The 26,971-nt window shown below is 39.8% G+C and overlaps 2 protein-coding genes across 2 annotated transcripts; one reads left to right on the top strand and one right to left on the bottom strand.

Annotated features, from left to right (window-relative positions):
* The first annotated feature begins 2,113 nt into the window (after positions 1-2,113).
* Positions 2,114-10,839, top strand: LOC149278451 (DDB1- and CUL4-associated factor 4-like). The gene is made up of 13 exons (XM_089501920.1): positions 2,114-2,216; positions 4,240-4,266; positions 4,387-4,541; positions 4,751-4,833; positions 4,928-5,030; positions 6,634-6,777; positions 7,033-7,093; positions 7,888-7,986; positions 8,210-8,307; positions 8,754-8,930; positions 9,474-9,588; positions 10,183-10,380; positions 10,826-10,839. Exons 1-13 carry the CDS (start codon positions 2,114-2,116, stop codon positions 10,837-10,839), a joined length of 1,377 nt encoding a protein of 458 aa, XP_089358046.1.
* Positions 10,840-12,432: 1,593 nt separating this feature from the next.
* LOC149278450 (zinc finger FYVE domain-containing protein 1-like) lies at positions 12,433-19,812 on the bottom strand. The gene is made up of 11 exons (XM_089501930.1): positions 19,318-19,812; positions 17,170-17,674; positions 16,621-16,835; positions 15,607-15,713; positions 14,871-14,979; positions 14,373-14,470; positions 14,173-14,290; positions 13,849-14,019; positions 13,535-13,715; positions 13,158-13,271; positions 12,433-12,665 (listed from the first exon to the last, which is right to left on the bottom strand). Exons 1-11 carry the CDS (start codon positions 19,810-19,812, stop codon positions 12,433-12,435), a joined length of 2,346 nt encoding a protein of 781 aa, XP_089358056.1.
* Positions 19,813-26,971: the final 7,159 nt, after the last annotated feature.

The following is a 26,971-nucleotide window of genomic DNA, read 5'->3' as shown; positions in this document are numbered from 1 at the left end:
AAAAATTGTCGCGTGGAAAAAAATGTACACCTCACAACGACGGCCTTTTTACCTTCCAAATAACCCAACAAACCCATGCATGGGGATATCCCTCTACTCAGGAGATGTTACTAAACACATATTGGGGTGTTGTTTGGCAGGGACATATCAGGAGCGGGAATTTCATACCTGAAGTACAATGTGTGTGAAAAAATACAAAATGTTTTACTACCATAAAGTTTGACAAAGGCTGGTGGTAGAGTCAGTGCATGGGAAGAGTTAAAATACCAGCATTTGAAATACTTTGGGGTGTGTAGTTTTCAAAAATATATGGTTTGATGGGGTAAATTGTATTGGTTGGCTTCAAATATGACCCAAATAGCATATTAGGCAGAATGACCAGATTTGGAGAAAAATGGGTTTGAAATAGCAAAACGCTACTTCTAATTATTGCCCAATAACTTGAAGAAAACCCCCCAAAAAAACCACATAACACAATGGGTATTTCTAATGGTATCTAAAGAAAGCCCTACTTGTCCTGAAAAAAACAAATATATAATGTGTGCGGGTGCACAAAATGATGAAGAAGAAAATTACAGCCAAACAGCAACACTGGGAAATGTTAAAAAGCCTTTGTCCCAAAGTATACTACGAAAAAGAAACAGTCATTAAGGGTTTAAATGGTTAAAAAAATGATGTACATATAATGTATAAATATGCACGTCCAAATACAAAAATTCAAGAGAACCATATTCCACTTAGATTCCACTTTGCTTGCGGTTTACGTGCCAAGCGTATTAACCCCTGAAGTCTCAATTCATGAATGCGTAGTACGCTGACAAATGTGTCTCATCAAAAAGAGTCCGATTTATAATGTAATTCACAGAGAGAAAAAAAACATTTATTCCAAATATTCCCGCCAGGTCAACGCGTACTCTTCCCCCCACCCCATCAAAAATGTCCAAGCCTTCCACTACGCTAGGGGGCAGCCGCTACCACGTATACGTGTGATCGGCGTTTCCTCTCTCTGACACAGTAACGGTGTACTCTTTGGTTCCACGTGCGGTTGTGTATTGCTGAATGGAAGTGTTTGCTGTCCCCGGTGCTTTGCGCTTTGGTTGTAAGTTGTTGTCAGTCTGTCGCGATGTCGTTGGTTGTTTCACCGCCTCGCCCGCATTCTGATGGTTTGTGCTCCTGGCTCAGCAATCTAGTGACAGGCATCTCATCATTTATATGATTACTTTGGATCTTTTTTTGTCATTGTGTTAGATGGCGGCTGTACATGCCGTGGTATACATGTTTGAAACTGTATACAGTGTGTTACAGTTGGTTTAGGGAGAGTGCTTGTACTGGAGACCTGGATGTACGACAAGGCTGTAGAAAGCAAGGCAGCAATGTCAGCTGCAAAGGCTCATGGAAAGAGCATCCAGTTTACAAAATCAGATTTACATTATACTAACTAATCATGTAATTCTTAACAACCTATGACCCGAAAACTATGAGTTGGTAAACATCCTCTGCAGCACTATATAGTGACAACTCAAATGTGTGTTATTTCTATTCCAGTGTATCAGTACAGCTAGTGATCTGTACTACAATATATATATATATATATATATATATATATATATATATATATATATATAAAATTGTTTCTATTTTTTCTTTTTCTGGAATTGTGCATTTTAGCTTGGTTTATAAAACGTGGCTAACAAATCCTATTCACTAAATTCCAAGTCCAATAACATGTGATAAACAAATAGAAAAAGAACCATGCACAAACAAAAATATACATATGGTCACACAATAAATACAGACAAGCAACTGAAATTGGATAAACAGGCAGTGGTCTTTTTATTTAGCTTGTAATACATTTACCAAACAAAACCATAACTTCTTCACATATGCAAATGATTTGTAACATATTAACACTCTTGGCCCAAACCCAGAGTGCAACAAACTTTAACAATAGTCCAAGCCATCCGCCCTAAAGCCAGAAGGCCCACTGAACCACCAGTCCACCCTTTTTTATTATTATTATTATTATTATATACCGGTATATATTTTCTTATACATAAAAGGGCAACCTTAACCCCAATAAAAGCCACAACAATTAAAAGAATCATAGTTCTATATGGGTGGGGGCAAAGAAGTTCTTCCATCTTCCCCTTTGGCTATGCTGCTGCTCAACAGACGCTGCTATGAGGTCAGTGCAGACAGCTTGCAGTTTGCCGCAGGTAATGTGCAGCACCTCAAACGTGGTGCTATTTATAATGCAAATTCCTGCCTTTTACACAGCCCGAGCAAAAAACTCTGGTAGCACGAGCGCAAAAAGAACATTCTACCACTAACCTGCCTTACCTATGTACCTACACTGAACTTTTGACTTCAACCTATTATACCTGACTAACCTGCCTGACCTATATTTGACCCCCTATCCTCACAATCACATCCGCCCTGGCTGCTAAGTTGAGCCAGGGCTATCCATAGGTGACTCAGCTGGCTTTATTCAAGAAACCAAACTCAAATGGCAACTAGTCACCAAAAGGGGTTTATCCACTAAGGGGAGAATTCGCTGGAGAGTTTTGATTTCAACTCCTTCACGTCACTAGTCATTATAAAGGGCCAGGAGTGGCAGCCCTCTCCAGCAAGAAGGGTTAAACTGGTCCTGTATAATGCAATAAATCTTTAACTATTATAGCGCACCCGCAGGTTCCATATTACAGTGAGGAGAAAATACAGAATTGACAACTGCAGGAAAAATATACAGAATAATAGCGTAAGCACGATAGTACTAAAGAGGGAATGAGACAGAAGGTCTGCTTGGGTGAGGGTTGTTTGATTGTAGAAAATGTCATGTAGAGAAGTCTGATGTACTGGTGTATTTCCAGGACGTGAGTTTAGGGGTATTAGAGGATAGATTATATGCTTCTTTGAACAGGTATGATTTTTTTTGTCTGTTTTTTATGTTTTTATTGTCACGTTGATATTTTAAAAAAAAATTATATCCAGGAAGACGTGATACCTGATGACCAAGAACAATGGGCCCCAAAAGGCCAAATTATAAATGGAGCAGACGCTATCAACAACGAAGGTGAATCTGCAGGGTTGGGGTTTATTCCTTTTTCAGTAGGATATAAAGGTGACCGGAACGCTACTTATTTAATGAATATTTGGGTTAAAACCTGCAAACTGTTTATTATTTGTAATGTCCATTTGATCTGGTTGTCTACATACCTAAGTACAATATCCACTATTATAGAATTATTGTTAGAATTAACCCCTTCAGTCCCCTGTGGACACATCGCAAGAATGGACGTACTGGTACGTCCTGCCCTTCAGTCCCCTATGGACATACCAGTACGTCCTGCCCTTCATCCCTGTCGCTACACGGGAGACCAGACTGTCCAATTTTGGTGTGTGAACTGTACTTATTAAAAGTAAGTAACACACCAAAATTGGACAGAAAAATGCAAATTCGATAACTATTAATATATATTCATACATGATTGCGAACAGCAATCACGGCTCCTATCATGCCCAGGCAACCAGTACATGCTAGAGCCTGGGCATGATAGGAGCGTGATTGCTGTTAGTAATCATGCTCCTATCATGCTAAGTCTGCCAGTACATGGTGGAATCTGGGTATTCCTGAGCGTGATTGTGTGATTGCTGTTAACAATCATATATATTATGCATTTTGTGTGCGTACGACGTTAGTATGTGTTTTACTGTATGCTGTTATTGTCTGTAAGAGTAAGAATAATGGTTAAACATACAAGCTTGAGTCTTTATGGTGTAAAATACCAATTATTATGAAGGGGTTAACTACAGTACTGTGCAAAGTGGTGCAGCACTGAATAAATGTGTGTGTTAAACATACCCCCTGGCGTGCAGTTAAAGGATGTTTATAATGTGTTGTAACATATGGAAAAAAATACATTATTGGGGAAGAAACAGAAGTTGGCTTCTAATTTTTGGGGGACTGGCTGCTAGATCCAAACCAAATATGTAGACCCCTGCTATAACGTGTATAGGGCACTGTGTACAAAAAAATTGATTTTCAGGTTCTGTAGACTAACTGGTGGTGATTCAAAGCATTTATGGAGCCACAAGTCCTATTGATCCCCGTATTTTCATGGTTTGTTTTAATGTACTGTCCGTGATTATGGCAGAGACATGATTGTGTGAACTTTAGTTTTCGTAGACATCAAGATGAGATGCCGCAAAATTCCATATCTGTGCCTTCTCCATCTTCAGATGCTCCTCAGTCTTCGTCGGCACCTGGTAAGTTTGCAATGCATTAAAAAAGAAACTTTTGCTGGAGTTGGCACTATAGTATTGTGCTTCTTGAAATTAAACAAATGTTACAATGTTGATTACAGCTCTTTCTTTCTGTCCTTGAAGAACTGCCAGGGTTCTACTATGATCCAGAAAAGAATCGTTATTTCCGCATGCTCCCAGGGCACAATAACTGCAACCCTCTTACAAAAGAGCTCCTACAGCAAAAAGAGATGGAATGTAAGAGGCTAAAGATGCTTGAAGAGGAGAAGACTAGGAAAGTATGCATTGCTAGTGAGACGAAACCAAACAAGAACACAGCAGCGTTTCTCTACCTTTCGGCACTCTTCCACCACTGACATTGTCTTACTTTAAGCTACACTGCTTGATCTGTGCACGATGGAATACGAAGTTGTAGTAAAATTTGTTATGTGTATTTTTTGTTTGCACGATCGGTTTCTTATATAGTTTTCTTTATAATCTGAATTAGAAGTCCACCAGACCTGGATTAAATGCTACCATGCTTGTACTGAAGAGAAATATCGGAAAAGTACCTGTTACAACGTACTGCCGGTAAGGCCTAATTTTCGTTTCCGTGAGCAAAGTAATCCGTTGTTTTATGAAGCTGAACTATTTTTGTTTTTTTCTGTTCCCCTATTGTATATAGTTTTACACACGAGCTGAAAGCAGCCTGCATGAGACGAAAGAAGGTGTCTATTAAATACCCAGAACCTGTTGGAGGAGGGGCTCACAGATTTGAATTCATCCTGGTTAGTACCCAGATTACAACAAACGACATTAGAGAACGATTGTTAAGCCCTTCAAATGCTGTGTACTCAAATTGAAAGAATCAATAGTGCCTTAACACCTTCACGACAAAGCCTGTACATGTACGGGGTCACGATGCACCGCATTAGTGACAAAGGCCGTACATGTACGGGCTGCTGTTTAGTCCCTGCTACAACCCCGACACTACCTCTCACCCTTTCTCTTTGGCTTATGTTTGTCCTCAACCCATTCCATCAAGATTGTAAGCTTGCAGGCAGGGCTCTCTCCATCTAATGTATCGGTTTGTCAATTCTCATACCCCTTGAACATATGTATTGTAATATAAATAAAAGATAATAATATCTTCACAAAATTTGTCGCATGGAAAGAGTTAAAATATTGGCATTTTAAATGCCCATGGGGTGCCTAGTTTAAAGAAAAATGTGTGTGATTTAATAGGGTAAATCAAATTGGCCAGCTTCAATGATGTCCCAAATATGGGATATGGGATATGGGCATAGACTGACCAGATGTCCAAATGTCAAAAAATGCGCACCTCACAAATGTGGCCTTTTACCTCCTATATAACCCAACAAACGTATGCCTGTGGGGTATCGCTGTACTCAGGAGATGTTACTGAACACATATTGGGGTGTTTGACAGTGACATATACCAGGAGTGGTAAATTCACACTACCATAAAGTTTGACAAAGGCTGATGGTAGAATTGATGCTTGGAAAGGGTTAATATACCAGCATTTAAAATACCCTGCGGTGTCTAGTTTCCAAAAATATATGGTTTAATGGGGTAAATTGCGTTGGCCGGCTTCAAAGATACCCAATATAGCAGAATGACCAGATTTCGGGAAAAATGGTTTCGAGATAGCAAAACGCTATTTGTCATTATTGCCCAATAACTTGCAGAAATAAGCTAAAAAAAAACATAACGTTGGGTAAACGATGCTTGTCCTGAAAAATATCTATATATAATGTGTGTGGGTGCACAAAATGAGAGAGAAGAAAATTACAGCAACACTGAAAAATGTTAAGAGCCTTTGTCCCAAAATGCACTACGACTAAGAAACAGTCTTGTCATTAAGGGGTTAAACGGCATCAATCTATAAAAAAAATAACACAATGAGTAGTAGATTGGGAACATATGTCAACTTGTGCAGAAGCCTTTTTGATCCCTTGCAGGAACATACTTAGAGTTTGGCATTTAGGTACCGCTTGAGTCAGTGAAAACCTCAATATATAAATGATATATGGGGGTCACACAAAAAGACAAAGCACCATGCTGTCAGCAGAATTGCAAAGGATGCATATGATAGCATATAGGGGTTCTGCAGAATATGCATTTGTCCACCCCCGCATATCTTTGTATGCAAACACTGCATGTGGGGATCTGTTCAGACCCTCGTGTGTATGGGTGGAAAGTGCTCTATTTCATATCAATGGCAATGCTTTCCTGCCGCCAATTAGCTTCAAGCTTACCTCGGGCGTTAATATGCATTCTCTAAAACTGAAAAAATAAAGTGCTTGCAAAGTAAACGGTCTTTTTAATGCCTTGCTGTATTCCTTTCTTGTGACTTGGTATGTTTTCCAGGCAGATTCAAGCAACAAGAGGATATTTGCAGTTAATGACACCGAGAATGGTTTCTACAGATACGGACTTGTGAGTCTCGGTGGTCTGTGGAAGGATATACCAACAGTCGAGAGTCATGACAACCCACACTCCACAAATCACAAGGTATTGTGAACTAGTGCTCTGCGCTGTTGGAAAACTCGGTATTGTATCCCATTCTTTCTGAACTCTGCTCATACTTTATATTTCTATCCAACTGTAAACCTTGGGCAAAAAAAAAACATGAGATGCCCTTATTTGAACAAGCTTAAAAGGCTTCCCGTTCCTGGGGAATGTGAGTGTTTTTATGTTTTAACTTTTTGTCACCCACCATCCATACTAGGTAACTTTATATGTAATGCTGCGTTCTCATTTCTCTAGGTCATGTCTGCCTGTTGGGCATCGCTGACTGCTCCAGATTCTCACCTTCTGTATCCTTGGTGTAGATTAAGTGGCGTAGAAGGGTCTAGGTCCCTGCCGGGAGAATTAGATTTCATGAACTAAGTGGTATCCTGTGCCAAACTCTGTATGACACTGGAGTCCTAATTGTTTGAAATCATTTGGTGAAATGTGGCTTCTCACAAACTGGCACATGCATGTGTAAAAGGGCAGCCTTCCAGCTTTTGGTGAGAACTTTCTATTATATGCTCTGGAGGTTGTGTTAAACTAATAATATTTTTTTTTTCTACCTCCTTTTGTTATTGACAGCAACTGGTGACTGTGTGTTGGTTAGTTTGTATCGCCCCAGTTTGGTGTGTGTGTTTACGTGTGTGTGAGATATATATATAATATACACACAATTGTATAAAAAATGTGTTTAAACAGACTTTCACTTTAGCTTCCTCAATGTCAATGCAGCGTTTGCCTTCTAGGAAAGCCACAGACACAAGACAGTGTTAGTCTTATTCCAACGTCTTTATTCAGAAACGTGTCCTCAGACTATGGTAATATAAAATTGTGTATTGAATGTGTTAATGCTTCACAATCGATGACCTTGTTTTTACTTTTTATTGTATCAATTGTAATGATTACAGTAAATCTTCTTATCCCAGTGCTCAAAGGTGCAGGAATATGTCCGTTGTTTTGTTTGTTTGTAACAGTGTGTACTAATTACTATATCCTGCCCTGTTAGCTTCCATTGAGGACTAGGTTGGAACTATTATAATAAAGTGTTAAAAATTTGTGCATCACATATGCAGCATAACCCCCCACACACATATTTATATTGTTTTATAGATCATGACTATCCTGAAATGCTTTACAACATCAAAGTTTCTAACCCGTGGACATGTGCATGGTGCCCAAACCCTCAGCTGGCCAATACTTATGCAGCAGGTAAGGTTAATGTTCAGCTGACTTGCTCTGAATACGAGAGCTGCATGCTTTGCAATATTAGAAGTGTTTTCTTGTTACAGTATCTTCTAGCAACAAACCCCAATATAAAGTCACAAAGTCCAGCACAACCCTTAAGGCGCTCTTATTACTTCTTCTGCCAGTGGTAGATTAGTGGAACAAAACCATCACCTGTCTTTTACTGTCCCACTTATGTTTCTGCAAGGACTAAAAGAACAAATTTTGGTCATGAATGCTGTCACAGATTATCGGAGAACATTTAGGACATTTAGCGATACATTGGCTCAACAATTCGCCACACAGGTAAATGTTAACAGCTGTAAGCCATTATTTTAATGACTCAATATTGCTACACAAATGGTTTGATGTTTGGAAGGCTGTAGTCTCTTCTGTTACTCTTGTGCATTACATTTTCAATTTACTATATTTAGAAAGGGTATTGAGTGCCGGATTCTGTTATGTTCCTCTTTCATTTAAGCGTAGATAATGCATTTTTTCTTTTTTTTTTTACCGTCAATTAACTTGCTGGTCTCTACATTGATTGGGAGCTGTGTATTGTCTCTGTGAAGCTATTAACACATGTTTTATCCTAATATGTTGTACATAGCAGCCTGAATTACGATGTGGAATAATCTTTCCTCCTTGCAATCATTCTTCAGATAAATGTTTGTCTTTTTTTTTTTCTAATTCATTTTATGACTATTTGTCAGATAAAATATTGCCGCAAATCAGAACGCTTTCTCTTGCAGACTTTACTGCTGTACAATGGCTGTCGTTCTGGAGAGGTTTTCTCTGTTGACCTCCGTGTGCCGGCCACCCCATCAAACTGGAAGAAGGCAGCATCTTTCAAGCACAGTTCTGGTGTCACCTCCTTGCGTCTTCTCCAGGATGAGAACTATTTGATTGTGGCAGACATGTCTGGAGAGGTGTGTATTATTCAGTATCTGGTAATCTGGCAGATGTCTGGGAAAAAGCTAAACCATCCAAAGCACACACCAGAGTTATAATGGGTGTAAATGTTTTGGTACGTTGACGGAGCTGACAAGGTGGCTACATTCCTAAGAAGTCAAAGGAACATTTTACGCTAAAGCTATAATGTTAATGTTATGGGGCCTGTCCCCCAGCCACCACTGGAAACGGGGCAGTAGCAAAGACAGTGGCAAATGAAACATGAGCATTTAATGGCATAATGTAAAAAAAAATAATAATAATTTAGGTATTCAGATGGGACATTGGAATGTTATTTCACTCGCACCAAGAAGGGGCACAGAGATGGGAATGTCTTATGGAGTTTGCCTGTTTTAAGAGAAGGAGTTGCCCTTTGGCTACTTACAATTTAAATTCTGCGTTTCTCTTGACTATTTTCGGTAAATGATGCCTGATTGCAAATGACTGGTATTTGTGTTTTATTTCTTTTTTATCTGCATGTTTCTTTTTCTCTACCCTTTCTACCCCTCATCCATTACTAGATTAAAATGTGGGATGTGAGAATGACTAAACCTGTGAAGCACTACGAAGGCCATAACAACAGTTATGCTTTGTTGCCTTTGCATGTAAAAGAAGATGAAGGATTACTGCTAGCAGGTAGGATGGACCTTTAACCATATTGCAGATAGATTATGGGTACCATGTCATGATTCTTTGGTTGAAGGGGCACAATTTGTTTAGGACCTCCTGACACAAGGTTCTTCGGATATAAGTCAGACTGACTAAAGTCAAGAGAACCTTGCATTAAAATTAAATTTTGGACGTACATGGTTAATACAGCTATGAGAGCCCAGCTAACCTCAGGAGTAGTGGTTTTTGGTATAACCTTTATCGTCTAGTCCTGCCGGTCCTACGTGGAATGGAATTGGAGGGGCAAGATGATTCTGTTGATTGAAAAAGATGTGAAGCAATGTCAATTATATTTTTGTTATAATGGTCCTATGTACACAATGTCATAATTGTACAAACCTAAGGATGCAAAATTGAAATAAGGATTTCCTTTTTTATTACTTTTGATCCCAAATAGCAGATTTGACAGTTAATTTGTGCTTTAAGCAGTCCTTGCTTCACACAATATTCTGGCCCAACCGTGCAGTATGTTAGGTGCCTGCCTTGTAAAGGATTTCCCACACTATGACTCGAATGTTGGTTGCCCCCCTGAAATAAAACTTTGCCCATGGTTTGTTACAGTTGGCCAGGATTGCTTCACACGTATTTGGAACCTTCAGGATACCAAGCTAGTGAGGACCATTCCTTCACCGCACCCAGCAGCCAAAGACTCCATACCAAGCGTGGTTTTCTCTCATCAGCTTGGAGGTCCACGACAAATGGCTCCAGGCCTGCTTATGGCTGTTAAGAGCGAGCTGTACTACTTTACGTATGATTCCGGTACATTTTAATTTGAACTTTAAAGCTCCAAACTGTAAAAATGAGTTCTCTTGTTACGACCATGTATTAAGGTTAGACATTTTCTAAACCACCAGCTCAAAAAGACAATTGTGTAAGTCCATGGGGAAAACAAAATTAAACGCTCTACAGTAAATTTGTCCAAATTGAGCTTCTAAACACGTGCAAGGTACATCCTGGATTGTGAATTTGGCCTTTTGCATTTATTGCCACCGCCTGTTAGAAAAGCCCATATGACATTACATGATTATAATATAACTGTCTAACTTATTTATTATTCATCTTAAATTGCCTTTATTGTGTAATGGTTATTTTGCAGAATTGTCATGCTTCTGTGATATATATAAACAAAATATATATACTTATTTTTTAGGGTTACATATATTCTGAAACTGAATTTAAGATTTTTTTGTAATTTTTTTTTTAGATAACCTCCTTTGAGAATTTTAAACTGGTTTTATAGTATTTTTTAGTCTTACGGCTTAAATAAAGGAATGGTGACACTTGCATAATACATCTTTTTGATGGTCACATAATCAGTTTTTAATCCAGAATTCCCTATTCGGCATAAAGAAAAACAAAGCATGTGATTTCTGCAAACGAATACCTGGGAGAAACACCTAAGACTCAAAGCACAGACTGAGTTTACAGCTCGGTGCATCAGAATTACATTGTCACAACTTTCCTACCTTAACCCCTTCACAATGCATTATTTTTAAAGGGTTTTAGGACAACCCATTGTCTTTAAGGGGTTAAAAAAAGCTGATGGCAGCAAAAGTGTGAGCTGACAGTGTGCATTACCCTGCTACCTCACAAATGCTTATATAATTGACAGTTTACCAGGGATCATTAAATATTGATACATACGTGCAAGACAGCGCTACCATGACCTTTCCATGTTGGCTCTAGAAGCTAGTTGTACACATGCCGCCATGAGCGAACTGTGCACAAAATTCTGGCAGCTTGAAAGGGATATTGTTTATGTAATTATGCATTAAGCAGGGTTAACAGCCATTTTTAACCCCTTAAGGACATTGGGTGGTCCCTAAACCCATTGAAAACAATGCATTTTGAGTCCGTACATGTACGGGCTTTGTCATTAAGGGGTTAAAATAATTTTTTTCCCCCGTTTATCTTATTTTATAAATGAACATTTAAGATGATACAGTGCTACCAATAAATAAAAGGATATTCAGTTATTACAAAAGGAATGCCACAGTCTCTCCTTGGCACAGATAAATGGTAGGACATGCATTTAGTTTATATTGTGTTTCTGGTTGATTCCATGACATGCAATACAAAGTAGATTACATGTTTGTAGTTTAACACTGCCCCAGTATAGTGTTTCCTGAATTCTTTACATTAAATTAAAAGGGTACAATTTTGATTGGAACCCCCACTTTACCTTCTAAAACCTAGAACAGGATATGCAATGCAATGCTATAACTTTAAATCCAGTAAATAAAATTAATCTTTAGCTATTTAGTCTATACCATTTACAGTCTGAGACGTTACATAAAAAAAGTGTAGTATACAATTAACAACCACCACCACTACCCAAAAAATAAGCCTAGTTTCACACCTTATGTTTTATATTTATTACGGGTTTATTCTTAAATACATGGAAAACTGACTAGATAAAATAAGACATAAGTACAGACTTTATGAAATAAAGTGTAAAGTGCACAGACTCATATTGACAATGAGTTACACTAGATTTGTCAGAAGGTAAACACTGTAGCAGACTATCCCCAGAAACAAATCAAACCAAAGTGCTAATGGAATTGTGTTTCTCGTCCAGAGAATTTCTGATTTTACTTTAAAAAGTGCATATTGTATATCGTCTTGTTTCCTGCATACATTTTTGCTTTTTTTTTCCCCCCTCCCTTTTTTGATGAGATTATCTGCAGATAACCACAGTTGATAGGTCAGAACATGCACTGCCAAACAAGCTTAAGGAAGAAAGAGGTTCCGCTTCTATCTAACCCTGAGAATGGTCTGCAAATTTTGAAAGACAGGAGTGGAAATAGAGGGTTAAAGGTCACCAGGTTTTTTATTGCAGTTAATGCAAACACGAACTGGATGGTCCCAGCCCCTCGAGGGTACTGGCCTTCTGTTATCCGAGCATTCGTGACAGAAACCCTGTCCACATGCACGGCAGTGGTGCTTGGAAAGCTTGATGTTGAATTCTTTCCTGCAGCTGTGGCAGTGAGTTATATCATGGTCCGGGATCCAATACGCAGGTCGTGCAGCATCCTTCATGAGTCCTGGCAAAGTAATTTCAAATGAATTATGCACTTTTTTAATATATTGATCAATTGTAGATTACTCACATTAATATATATAAACTACAGAAAATATTTAATAAAAAGGAGATAACATGAGTACGATACAAAAGCAGGATTGGGATTCCTAGTGTTTTAGGAAATGTTAAACTATAGCTTGACAAGTTTCCCCGGCCAATTAAAATGAAGGAAACATTGACTTCATTCAATAATTATATATATATATATAATATATATAATAAATAAATGGAGTTGTGCACTGTAGTTCATCCAAAAGGCAATTCTATTTTTGTGAAAGTATACACACCTGGAAGCATTTGGTCATATACAGCCTAAAATGTCCCTTTAGAGCCATATTTTAATGTCGCTAACACAAACAAATGAATAATACTAGTTCTGTGAATGTCTGCTTGTTTAGAGATAATACCAACTACAGGAATAGGGACAATCAGCCAGCCATCCTAGGTTTCTTACCTAGAGGAATGTCAATGGCCGTAACCACAGCACCCAGCGTATTCTGGACAGCTTCTCCAACCTTCCTTGCTATTAAAGTATTGCCTTCATCGTCATCTCCTGAAACTGCAACAACTACAGAAACAAAAAATGCAGTTACATTGAGTGCAACAGTTATTTATGGGACGACACCTCCGTCACTCCCAAAAACACAATAAATTACAGTAATATTTTAATGTATTAAAATATTTTGACTTCAAAGAGTGGGGAAAAGGTGTCAGATTCGTTAGAATTAAACAATAAGTAGACCTAAGACATAGGAGTACTTGACCCCTTTTAAGTCCAGTCTGCTACTGGGCTTATAAGGGGTAATGGTAAAATTGTCAGGTTTCAATTACCGTACTGAGTTCCCCTGCGGTCATAGCAGTTATCGCAAACACGGACCGGTGAAAGACCCCAGCCCCGTTCAGGAACCGGACGGCTCTTGGACGAACAGCTGTCGCAGAATCCCTCTCCACAGGCCCGGCAATGATGTTTGGTATCATTATCTTTAAAGGGAAACCGGCACTTGGTACATTCCTATTGAAAAAGTAAAAGTGTGTGTGTATATAATATATATATATATATATTTATTATATATATAATGGAATATGTACCTTCACAATTCTCCCCACCACACTTTTACTTTCATAACCTGATGGCAAAACCTCACCTGGATCTGGGAATTTGGTTTCCAGTATGCAGGGGCAATTTGGTCGGTCAGCCATGATGTCACTGCTTTGGTGGGCCCAATGCTCAGCTCGGTCACAGATTGTGCCATAAAATTCATGCCATCCAACAAACGCTGGGCTGCATTGTTGTTATCTTTCAGAAATTCATCTGCCTGACAGCAAAAAAAAAATAGAATGATTAAGTGTTCATCTTTCTACAGAGATACTCATAGTTTTACAATTAATCAATCTGAAATGCATATGCATTGGAAAGTTAATTTTCCCGACCATCTACGAGTACTAGGACTTGCAGGATAGGCACTTACTCCTGGCCAGACATGCTGTATCTCTGTGCGTACTACGGTGTCCACAGGATCCTGGTTTCCAAACCAGTATTGTCGGCTGCGATAAATCACTCCACAAGTAGGACATTCAATTACATACCTGGAAGTAGATGCATCTCATAAGAGATTGATTAACTAAAAACAAAGGAAGTGCTTGAAATTGGACAGTGACTGGCACTTACCCAGACCAAGCATATTTGGCAAGGCCCAGCCAAGGAGAGTCTGTGGAAGCAGATGTTTTGGGAACCACATTGACCTCCTTCCCACCTTCATAGCAAGCCTGGAAAGAAATGCATTTCAAAGTACAGACACAGAAAGCATTAAATCCCACTACTTCAGGGATGTCCACCCTGTGGCCCTCCAGCTGCAGTAGGACTACATCTCCCATACTCCCGAGCCAGCCTAGTAGCTGAAAGAGCATTATGGGAGATGTGGTCCTGCAGCAGCTGGAGGGCTGCAAGTTGGACACCCCTGCACTAATTGTTCCCAAAAGAGTCTGGATCCTTGTCACATATCTGGCATAAAGTATGACTATTCCCTTGCTTCTAAAGCACACGCTCGATGTTGGCAGGTACAGGATCTGTTCTGGAAATCTTGCATAGCCTAACCAGAAGCTGAACCTCAGGCTCCAATGTATTCCATAGCTGAACTCAAGAATCCCAACACAAAGCTTTGCTCACCTTGCAGGTAAACACTCGATTGTCATACTGATGGGAGTATCTGCACCGGCTTATGGCGTCATGAGGAAGTCCTTCCTTTGAGTGATTCATACTGTTTTTACATCCTGCTCTAAAAAAAAACAAAAAAAACCACACAAAGGAAAACCGGGTGAAACCAAGATGAACACAACAAAAATGATAGTTGTCAATGAAACAAAATAAGTGTTTCGTGGGCATAAAATTAGTTTTGTTTTTAGTTTGTGGATTTTTTTTTATTTTTTTTTACAGATTTTGATCAGCTCTTTACAAATACTACCATTCAATTCATCTTTTCAATTACTAATTTCCAAAGTTGTAACTTTACAGGGGGGGGCGACTGTAATACGCAGAGCCACTGATGGGTAAAAGCTGTGCCCTTTCTTTGGGGGAAGTTTTAAATTGAGGACACCTACATTGCACATTACGCAACTCTGTTCCATGCTACGTTTATACACCCTGATGTTATTTTACTCTCTCTGTAAAGAAGCCTATATTGTACACAATTTGAGGTTTCTCTTGTTTCCTCTTATGTGCATGCCACATACCTGTACATGCTGGTTTTCCAGACACATTTTTGCCCCCCCCCTTACCCATTTTTTCGAAAACCTCTAATAAACTTTGGTTTACCAAAAAAAAAAACCCCAAAAAAATCCCCTTCCCTAAAAAAAATTCGGGGCTAGTAAATTAACGGGGATCGGTAATATTACAATACACATACCCACAGCTCAGGCAGAGAGCAGAGCAGGTGAAGTACTCATCAGGAAAGAAACAGCTATGTGCCATATGGTCATCCGGTATCTCACCGCTAAAGCGCTCACTCAGGGCCTGAAACACAAAAAAATTAAAATCACATTCACAGTGACCCTTCCCAAACAAGAAAACAAAGATATATCAGTTCCCATAAGTCAAGGCTGGTTGTTTCTATACAAAAACGAACCAACATCTGTTTAGGTCATTTGAAGTTTTTGTATTATAAAAGACGAATACAGCTACATGCACGCCATATACTTTCCGCTCCAGAGCGGACTCAGCAAAAACTGCAGACAAGGAGTCTTTTTGGACCTTGTGGCCGGTACTTCTATGACTAGGGCACCAGAAGGTCATGTCACGCCAGTGCTCTGTCATGGAAGCCCCGGCAGAAGCGCTGGCAGCAGTGGAGGTTGTCTGTGCGCATCCCGCAAACATTCAACAGCTGCCAGAGAGGAGGATCCTCGGAAGTGCTGTAAGAGACCTGTATCCTTCTCTCTGGCGCCCGGAAGGTCATGTCACTCCAGCGCTCCGTCAAAGAAGCCCCAGAGGAAGTGCCGGCCGGCTGCCAGAGAGGAGGGTCCGGGTCTCCTGCAGCACTGCGGGGGATCTGGATCTCTGTCTTGTAGTAAGACCTCTATTTGAGGTCTGATTATTAGACGATGGTTTGTTTGTTTTTTTTAGAGCATTTGCTCTGGAAAAAACCTTGTCTTATAAATCAAGCAAACGCGGTATATATAAGAGACTATTTTTCTTAAAATCCTTAACGAGAAATAAACAATAAGTGTGGCATCTATCAGAGAAGCCAATTTTTGATGGCATTTTAAATTACATCTTCCCAAAACAACATTCTTTGACCTATTTAATTCAAGTGGGTCGGGTCAGAAGCCGGACGGTATGAGAGGGAAGGAGAATTGGGTAGATGGATTCCTTTAGCGTGTATACTAAAACTAAACTAAAAAGCAATAAAAAGAAAAACATTTACCTTAAGAGCCTTGTATATGACACCAGGGTGACGAGAAGAACGGGTGGTATTATTCTCCAGCTGTTGCTCCACAGCACGACGCAGCCCTGAGAAATCCGTAGGAGGGTTGTACGTTCGAGTCCCCTTGTAATGGATAGAGCTAAAGGCTTCAGGAAAGCGTCCTAACCTACGAAACCTCTCTTGAATAACTTTTTCTGGTATTTCAGAGGCCTTTTCTGGAAGAAGAAAAAAAAAAGTAATGTTTTTACAAACAAAAAACCAAATACACTTCTCTCCAACTCAATCCTCACCAACTGAATTTAAAAAAATTAGGCTAGCACCCATGAGCCGTAACACTACTAATGTGAGTAAAGTAAACTGCTTGCTTATTTGTTTTATGTTCTAAACACAATTTGTTTATAGTTTTAATTATGTTATAGTCTTAAGCACTAGACAGTGTTTACAACAGTTTAACATCTCTTTCAAATTATTTCCACAAATTTTATAGTGTAAGAATTAGGGTTGTGCAATAAACAGAGAATTGATTACTATCATATTCTAGGGACTTACCTGATCCCAGAAGCTTGGTATGAACAGTCTCATGGAAAATTATGACTCCAGGCCCTAATGTGGAAAGTGGCACATCTAACCCACAACGTGCAGTAGTGGCTTTAAGTTCCTTTGTAAAGTGTTTCAAGTAAGCTTCAGAGGCATCACCTAAGAACTTGAAGAGATCATTGTGCAGACGGTCTGCATGAGTTCTATAGATAACTAGATCAGAAATGGCCAAAACTTTGAGAAGCAAGCGGGTTCTCTGACTCAAATTGATGGTGGCTCCAAGTAGCCCTTCTGTATCAATTACCACCACCTTGTGGACGGGGTCGAAGGCTGCCCATACACCAACTGTGCAAGACTCTTGTGCAGGAGAAGTCTTGAATACTTCACGGCCATAGAAGAAAGTGTGGTTGAGAGTGTGTGACTTGCCATCTCCAGTGTTTCCAAAAATAGAGACAACTTTCAGCAAGTCATCTGGATTACAGTCCAGTTTCTTAAAGAATTCCTCCTCGTCGGCAACCTTAAAATGAAAATTAGTGAAACTGACAATACAGTAGACAAAACCGTATGTTTTTAACAGAAAATTACACCGATATTGAAACTGTGATAAAATAGTGTAGAATCATACTTGATTAGAAGTGTTTTATTGTTATTTCTATTAAATACTAATATAAGTGCACTGCCAACACTGCTGCTACAAATCATAGGATGTACGTTATTGACCAAAATGTATAGGATGGAGGGATCGCATATAAAGAATCGTACCATGAACACTAAACCTTGTTCTATCTGAGCCTATGCAACTCCCATTCCCCAAAGGGACTGCTAGGGCGCGAATCCTACCTGTAGACAACCAACCCAATGGACGTTATTGGTAATGCTTCCAGTCTATCCTTGTAGATGTATTATTAATCTATACGAACCATTAGAGCTTGGAGTTATTAACCCCTTAACAACGAATGACTTGCCTGTGACGCGAGACACAAAAACGGTCAGGTAACGACCAGTGACGTGCAAGGCACGTCTTTTCATTAAACAAGCATAGAAAGGGATCTACGATCACTTTCTTCGCTTAAACGTTGTTGCTGTATTGCCTCCCCGGGGTGTCAACATCTGCCATACACTGTATGGCGGCGGGCGCCGTTTTAAAAGAGTTTAGGAGACAAACGATCACCTCCTAAACTTCAATGGTGTCACTGAAATGCCTCCAAAAAGAGCAAATGCAAAAATGAGTAAAACCATTTGAAAAACCCAAGGGGTGTCTAATTTAAAAAAAATAAATAAAAAAATGTGATGGGGTAAATTGGAGTGGCCGGGTTCAAAGATAGGAGAGCATAGGCACAGACCGACCAAAATGGGGGGGGGGGGGGGGGAGCGCACATCCTTAATGTGGCCAGCCTTTAAATATACTCAAAAAAGCACATGGGGCAGAATGAACAGGTTTGGAGAAAAAATTGGTTTGGAAATTGCAAAACACTACTTGTAATTATTGCCCAATAACTTGCAGAAAAAAGCAATGAAACATTGGGTATTTCTAAACTCAGGACAAATAGTAGCATCTATTTAGCAGGTTTTTTCATTAGCTTTTTTGGATGAGTAAAAGTTTTTTGTGAGAAGTTTTTTATTTTTCATCATATTTTTTTTTTTTTTTTTTTTTATAGGAAATTAGATAATATGATCCAAAAAAAAAATGGTATCTGAAAACAATACATAACTTGTGTGGGTACATTAAATGTGTGAGGAGAAAATTACATCTAAACACGAGCACCGCAAAAGTGTTAAAACAGCCTCGGCCCCAAAGAGTACAAAAGGTAAAAAAAAACAGCCTGGTCCTTAAGGGGTTAAGTATAAAAAGTAGGACTTGGGAAGATGACTTTTCCATTTGGTGGTTGCCAATGATTAGTGGGTACACTAAGGCTAAGAAGGTTTAGCTACAGACACATTGCAGTACTAGCCATGCAAGTGAAGCTCTTGTTTTGTTTTCTTGTAAGTGCATTATAGTATTGTGGAACTGTATGAGCTATGTTATATTATTATTATTATTATTATTCCCCCTTCCTCTGTGGTAATCGATATGTACAATTGTCAAGGGACGTCACATTTCTGACAAGTCAAATTTCATTTACTACCTCTTTAGGAGGCCCAAACCTCTAGTAAACATACCTGTATCTGCTCAGTTTCATCAACAAGGAGAAAACTGACAACAGCCTCAGTCATCTTCTTCCTCTGTGTCTCCTCGTCCATTTTGACACCTTCTGGCTGTTCAGAACTTTTTAAGGCTCGGTAAGATGTAAAAGGGTGCTTTCTCTTGTTGCCTCCAGAATGAGTACGCTTTTGACATTCAGCGCAGAGATCCACCTTACATGATAGGCACCGAACGGCAGCCCGCTGCTTAGCACATACCATAGCGTTGAGGACACTTGAATTGGCCGGTTTGCATGAAGAGCAATAAGGGACGTATCCTGGGGGTATACGGGTTCGCTCGTGATTCTTTAGCCGCTCTTGTTTGTGCAGCACAGCTTCACAACTTTGACACTGCACAGTATTACACTCATCACATTCAAAGACAGCCTCATCGCCTCCGGAACAAGCATAATTCTCTTGGCACATCAAACCAGCGCTGGGACCTCTCTCAACGCTTGGGCCCTGGGTACTCATTTTTATTTTAGGTGATTTAAATGAAAAAAAATCAAGTCAAATCAGTAAGTATTAGGGAAGAGTGGTATTTATACTTGGATACTAAAAAAAAATGTAAATATATTTTCGAAAATAAAAACCTTTCTGTGCTCATTAAATATATAGGTAAGGTGTTGAAACAAAAGCCGTCATACTGTTTTTACAGAAAATAAGCATTTAAATACTTGATAAAGAGAGAAAAAAAGGCAAGGTCTTCTACCCAAATATTTTTGGAAACAAATACCATTAGTATTTTAGAAAAATAAACACAAGGAAGTTGGAAATGAGTAAAAACTATACAGCCGGTTTCATTACAAGCTAAACGTTAGCTGAAAAGTCAGTACTTTTCACATTACCACGCAATATTACGACTGTAATGAAAAAGTATTTACCACCTGAGAGGTTTAACCTGTTAACCTGACAGCAATCGTCACTGGGAAGCTAGAACACCACCACCAAGTATAATTAAGTAGATATGCCAGTTGTTATTTCTCAAGCATTAATAAGGCGCTTTTATGTTTGGGAATAGGAGTATCTAGAGTAAAAAAAACAAAAGTAAGGAGAGTTATTGTAAATCAGGGATAAATGATACAACAGCTGGAGATGGCGCTAGTAAGGGAACCAGCCTGGATGCTGTCAGAAAAGATGGGATCCATACAAGATGGGCGAGCCAACAATAGGCTGGGAATCCCTTGGAAATTGTCCTAAAATGTTGCTCGCTCAGAGAATAAATCCTGTTTCTAGATAATAATTGATGCCCTGGAAAATGCCCAAATAAATGCTAGACCAATAGGCAGGGGCGCTGTGGATAATCCAAAAAAGCCCCAAATAGGTAGGCCGGGAGTGACAAGCGCTGGTTATTCTTGGTGTATATGCTGATCATGTATGCAGAGAATACAGTATTTACCCCCCAGGTACATCGGGATGGGGCAAATCCTTGCCCTGTTTACAGAATACAAATAAACTGCATGCGGTGTTAATACATCATTAAGGGTATTTAAAACGATAGCAGCTTATGGACCAGAGATGGGTATCAGAGATAAAAGGACACAAAGACTAATAATGACTAAACAGACTCTTTGCAGGGACTCTCGGGTCAACGCAGAGGCCCAAGCAGTCTGAACACAGATCTTTATCAGGTACAAAGTCCACGATACCCCAAAGTCCAGGGAAGACCCACCAGCGAAGGCCCCTCAAAAGGCACGGCGGCGACCTATTGTTTACTAAACAGCCAGGCAGTCGGCAGTGACTCAGGGATCACACAGCTCCTTCCTCGGTCACAAACACACCACTCACATTCATTCGTAAACGGGCCCGGTAAAACGAACGGAAAGTGATGTTAGAAGCTGTCTGTCCAACGCCCGGTCGCCTGCCAGCCGACCCCAGTCAGCTCGAATCAGCTGATCGAACTGAACTTCGGGCTTATTTACCGAGATACAATTTCACAGCAGTGATATCACAGGAAGACAGGCCAAAGGCATGGTGGGAAACGTAGTCCAACTCTGGTCACCACGGATCGCGGAAAGAGTGATAATACTATAAGTCCCATGATTCTGTTCGCTCGAAAAGGAAATACGGCGATATTAGCAGTTGTCATCATAACAATAATTATATGGCATGTGACTGGCGGTATAAATTCTCGAGTGATGCAAAATAGAATAGGTATGTTAAACTTCTTAAAAGTTGTTATTGTAATGCTTGAAGAAAGCGAAGCATAGAATTCTGTTACATAAGAACCATTTTGTCATCTAATATGCCCATTTTTCCGGCTTTAGAGAATCGAACTTACCCCTTAACCACAGATCATTTTTTATAAACATTGTTGCGCTGCTCATGTTTAGCTGTAATTTTCTTCTTTCTTATTTACTGTACCCCCCTTTATACATACATATATATATATATATATATATATATATATACATATATATATTACAGGGCGAAGCACATTGCGGACATTTACTGAGCTGTTTATTCATACATTAGATATTTTGTTTGTTCACGTTTATTTTTATTTAACTATTTTTTGTCTGGATACTACTACATTGATGCTGGAGGTTGCATGTTTTTAATGTAGTTACTACTTGCGTGAAAAAAAAACAATCATGAAAATAGGAACCATAAAAAAAACCTTACTGCATCAGACTCTCTTATCTGGAAACAACTCAAAAAAGAAAAAAAAAAGTATATAGTGTAGTAATCTAAATATCTTTATGGTTGTTAATACACAGCAATTGCTCTCACATATCATCGAAAAAAGCAGACACTTCAAAAGATCTTGTATATGGCTTCACGGTGTGAGGGCGACCTCTGAGACCTCTAGCAAATACATATGAGCAGGAGAAACAGAGAAACACAATATAGTGTAATATTGTATGAAACCTTGGTGAGGCACTTCAAAGAAAATTAGGCAGATTTCTTCTTTATAATGGAAGAAACTTTTAAAAAAAATAACACAGGAAAAAGAAATAGCTCCTCTCTGTAGAATCGGCGTATAATTCACTGATGTCACAAATCAGGTTAAAAGATACAAATAACATTTATTGTGAACAATAAAAAAAAACAAAATAAAAACTAGCTAAAAAATCCATATAAATAAAATGTCATCTCATAAAGTTCAGTGTACTATCACAACGCTTTCAACAATCTTCTTTATAGCCACCATCTCCATCCGGATACTGCCGGGTTTCTCGTAGCGGAAGTGCTGACGTCATTACGCAATCCCGTATTTACGCAAGGGGAAGTCTTCAGACTAAGAAAAAATGCACAGGGTATCCCATATGTAGCTCTGAAATAGACTCATAAGAATACAATAGAATTCATACAATTTTTTAGTTATATGTGAGTGCATTATAAAAAAGGCACCCATTTCTGATATAACTGTATACAGTGTTACCATCCATGCAAAGGTTTGTTGGGGTGTTTGGGGGCTAAAAGGCCACGTTTGGAATGTTGACATCTGGTCATCCTGTCCCAGTGGGTTATTTGGGACATTTTTCACACCAGCCAGTTCAACTTACCCCACCAAGCTATATATTTCTGAAAACTAGACACCCCAAGGGACGGGTAGCTCAGAGTTCTCTGGAGGGTTTGGACAGACCATTTTGGGAACTCTTTTATTTTTTCACGAGTGCCGCCATCTTGCAAGAGATAACATCTCTCGCTAAAACGCTTGTGGCTGCTCTTTTATACGGTGCACGTTGTTGCTCCGGGAGGGATGGGATCCAACCGGGCATTACAGCAACACCGTTTGGGGGTTAAATGTTGGCAGTTTTGGTTTAAAACTTCCCAACATTTCAAATGACCAAAGAGCAACATGCCTGTCTTAGTAGCCTTATTGTACCCCTTAATGGCAGGAAACATTATATCCCTGCAAACCTGAAACTTGATACCAGGATGTGATATTATAGATTGGCAGGGAAATCTCATGATTTAATGAATCTTGGGGGGGATGTGGCTGAACCTAATTTCTTGAGCAATTGTACCTGTCCAAAGGAGGGACTTCTAAGAACAATTGCAAAGGGTATGTGACAAAGGAGTTTTCTGCTTTCCAAAAATATATTTTTTTTTAAAAAGCTTGACAAAGTACAGGTAAATGCCATCGATAGATGAAAATAAATGGCAAACGCATATTTAGACTTTTTATTTGCATTTGCCGTGCAAAATTCTATTTGGGTAGAACGTTATACCTCAGCATATCTTCCCCTCTCCAAAATGGCTTCCAACGTCTTCATGCCCTCTATCGACATGGCGCCGACGCATCCCTTTCTGCGCAATCGTATGGGCCGAGATTTCACGCCCCTTTTGTGTCGCATTGCAAGCTGGGCCTATCGAGAGGCGTTGCGGCGTGAGTGCGGCCTGGCTAAGCATTAGAGCCTTACGTTTCGTAAGGAAACAACCGGAGCGTCAGCAGTCTGCGTGCGGACGGCTTGAATCGGTCACATCTGCTACCAAATACACAACAGTGAAGCGGCCCCTTCCCGGCGTGGGCGGGTAAGTAAAGCAGTAGCGCGTGTCGTTTCACTCACATGCACCTTCTGCGCGTGTCTCGACGTTATGTTGGGGATATGGCGGCTTCTCGAGCTTTATTCTTTCGGAGTAGGTGCTGCCTGTGAAGGAAACTAAATATACGGAGCCAGCAGCAGCTTCTCAGGTAAAGACAGCCCCTCCCGGGCCGCGATCATGGCGGGACCCTCTCTGCTCAGGAACTACAAAGTGATCTGCTGGTTCATTATGATTGTGTGGTGGGTGCTGAAGCCGCGTGGCTATTGTCCGCCAGATCAAAAACCGGTACCTACTTGAAATCATCTCCCTATGTTACATGTAAATATTCTTGAAGAGAAAGTGTTTCCGTGTAATGTGCCCAAACTTCAGCTGCTGACCAAGCATAGTCTGCTGTTTTGGGTTTGTTTAGCTTTCTAAACCATGATTATCTTGTTTTTAAATGATTCAGTGGCCAGTTTTTCAATCTTTCTGCTCTTTCTTAGCCTTTGGATTTTGTGAATACAAGGAGCCAGAATCTACCCTGCGCGCCCTGCGCTTACTTAACGATTTACAGATTGGGGAGAAGAAACTCCTTGTTAAAGTTGATGCCATCTTTTGGTTTTTTAAATTTTTTTTATTTACTGGATTTTTCAACCAGCCGGTCATCTGGTTCGGTAGAATCCGAATGCTGTCCCTCAGGGTTTGTGCTCTATTTCCTGCTTGTCTGGATACCTGGTAGGTTAATGATGGATAAGGGAGCCCGAATCCATGAGGGACAGATAACTAGAACTTTTCTTTATAGCCATCGAATTCCGTCAGCTTTGAGGTGCCGCTGATTTAAGGTGAAAATACAATTTATACAGGAGAGTGTTCGGAGACTAATAGGTTACTGAGGAACGTATTAGCAAACAAAGCAATCCCAGTGGCAGGAAATTACACGTAACATACATACAACACGTTAAGAGAATTACTGCGTTACTCCAGAGGCGGTTTGAATGAGTTGAAATATGAATGAATACGAATGATGAAAATAAGTCTCCCTTCACATAAAATGAACGTGTATGGCTCTACGGTACTCTTCTCCATTTACTATAACATAAGTTATGGTGGGTAAAGTTGATGGAAAACCCTTCCACGTAAAATTAAGGGGGAAGTAGAAGCATTATTAAACACTCTTCTACAGACACCAGACAAGCCAGAAGGCTTGTTGTTCCCTCAGAAATCTCATGGTGCTGCCACAACCACAAGGGATTCTGGGTAGGCGCATGCAAATAAGGTCAGCAATTATCACCTTTTGCCACTTTACACATGATGCCTTGAAAGTAATTGCCTGCTGTACAATTGCCTCTGCCTTAAGATTATTTGCATGTGCCTACCCAGAATCCCTTGTGGTTGTGGCAGCACCATGAGATTTCTGAGGGAAAAACAAGCCTTCCGGCTTGTCTGGTGTCTGTAGATGAGATATGTTTAATAATGCTTCTACTACCCATTTACTATAGAAATTGAAAGGCTAGTACCAGAATGTACGTTTGAGTCGGGGGGCAAGTGGTTCAATATCTCATATGCACCTTAACACTTGTGACGGCTGAATGTTATATATTTGAGATATATACGTGTGTGTGTGTGTGTATATGTATGTGTGAGGGAGCGACTCGATAGAATCCTTGCTGTACGGTTTGGATGGCTTCCTGGGCTCCTTGTCGTTTGCCTTGTAGGAGATGTTTGGATAAACGCTCCTACTGATCAAAAGCGTGCAATTTAGCGAAATCACTTTTCTGCTAAGTGAGGAGTGTATTGGAGTGTATTGTGTGTGAGGAACAAACAAGCACAAAAGAAAAATATGCGTTTATGGTGGGGCTACTTGTTAGTAAAGTGCCCCTTTAAAGTAGCCACACAAGTATTAAAAAGATGCACCTGTTCTAATATATATTTTTATACAATTTCTGAAGTGCTCTGCTTATAGACGCACCGGCTCGAGTCTCGCATGCCGAATCCAGAGGACAAAGGTTTTAGAGTAGACTAAGACATTCAGAGCTCCATTTCAAAGTGCAGCGTCGCTGGGCGAGCGCTTGCGTGATTTACGTACCATAGGACAAAAACAGTGTTTGCTTTGATGATGGCTCCTCTCCACTCGCAGCTCACCAATTCTTGTAGGGAGAAGGGACAGCACAGATAAGACTATGACTGATCATGAAATGCATCCATAGTTATAATGAAGTTGGCGATGGTCGTGTCTGTACAGTTCAATGTCCACATTCTGGCTCATCCTATAAAGAGTGCAACTTCATTTAAAAATGCATTTGGAAGTCTGGTTTCTGTCGCCATTCATTTCAAGGACCTCCACTGCAAATCCACCGTGGGTTAGTAAAGTGAATTCTCTCAGATAATTAACAGCATCCCTCGCGACACGTTTCTCTTTACAGAGGGAATCCTGCTATACTATGTAGTAACTCGCCAACTGATCGTTACATGGAAGCGTTATTTAATAACGGGAATATTGATGACTCATCTGTCAAAATGCAGCAATACTTTGACTCGGTATCAGGTTAGAAAGGTTTCCATGGAACTCTAGTGACCAAGGTCCTTGGCAGTTACATATATTGTAAGAACTTTTTGTCGCTATATTGACGCACAGAATTTGTCTTAAGTGATGTCGGTAAAGATTGCGTTTTAGATTTTGCGTCCTCTTGGTACCGCATTGGCCCGATTTATAAGCTGCGCTTTTTCTTCCCATAATTTAAATCTTTAAAGTGGGGGTGGGGGGTCTATAATCGGGTTTTAGCATTTTTACCTTCTCCAGAGTGTCTGGAAGACCGGATAAGAAGACTGCAGAGCATCTTCGGTAGTGTGGTCCGACGAAAATGCGGTCCCCCAGCAACATGAGAAACTTTAGTTCCGCCCTGACTTTTTATTCCCAACGTTGATGTAGATGAGGCAGACTGGTGCAGGAAGTGGAGGTCACGTCTACCGCATCTACATCAATGTTGCAAAACTAAAGTTTAGGTAAGGAGGGTGAGAGCCTCCTACAATACGATAAATGAAAAAAAATAAAAATGTTTTTCTTTTAAATAGCACCAAACTATAAGGGGGCAGCCTATATTCGAGCCAATACGGTAATTCAAGAAACCTTATAGAGTTAACTTCCTTTATAACCAAAAGG

This window comes from Sceloporus occidentalis, unplaced genomic scaffold (assembly GCF_023333645.1).
Source record: "Sceloporus occidentalis isolate IW3139 unplaced genomic scaffold, rSceOcc1.0.p SCAF_188, whole genome shotgun sequence".
NCBI lineage: Eukaryota > Metazoa > Chordata > Lepidosauria > Squamata > Phrynosomatidae > Sceloporus > Sceloporus occidentalis.
This window is presented reverse-complemented; position numbering and strand designations above follow the sequence as displayed.

What these genes read in the sequence shown, in the direction of transcription:
- LOC149278451 (XM_089501920.1), top strand. Translation starts at nt 2,114, where the DNA reads ATGGGTGGGGGCAAAGAAGTTCTTCCATCTTCCCCTTTGGCTATGCTG. An exon ending in ACAGATTTGAATTCATCCTG is followed by an intron (nt 5,031 to 6,633) that starts GTTAGTACCCAG and finishes TATGTTTTCCAG; the next exon opens with GCAGATTCAAGCAACAAGAG. An exon ending in CACACTCCACAAATCACAAG is followed by an intron (nt 6,778 to 7,032) that starts GTATTGTGAACT and finishes TCATTTCTCTAG; the next exon opens with GTCATGTCTGCCTGTTGGGC.
- LOC149278450 (XM_089501930.1), bottom strand. Translation starts at nt 19,812, where the DNA reads ATGAGTACCCAGGGCCCAAGCGTTGAGAGAGGTCCCAGCGCTGGTTTG. An exon ending in GCTCTCTGCCTGAGCTGTGG is followed by an intron (nt 14,980 to 15,606) that starts GTATGTGTATTG and finishes GTTTTTTTTTAG; the next exon opens with AGCAGGATGTAAAAACAGTA. An exon ending in GGCCATTGACATTCCTCTAG is followed by an intron (nt 12,666 to 13,157) that starts GTAAGAAACCTA and finishes TTACTTTGCCAG; the next exon opens with GACTCATGAAGGATGCTGCA.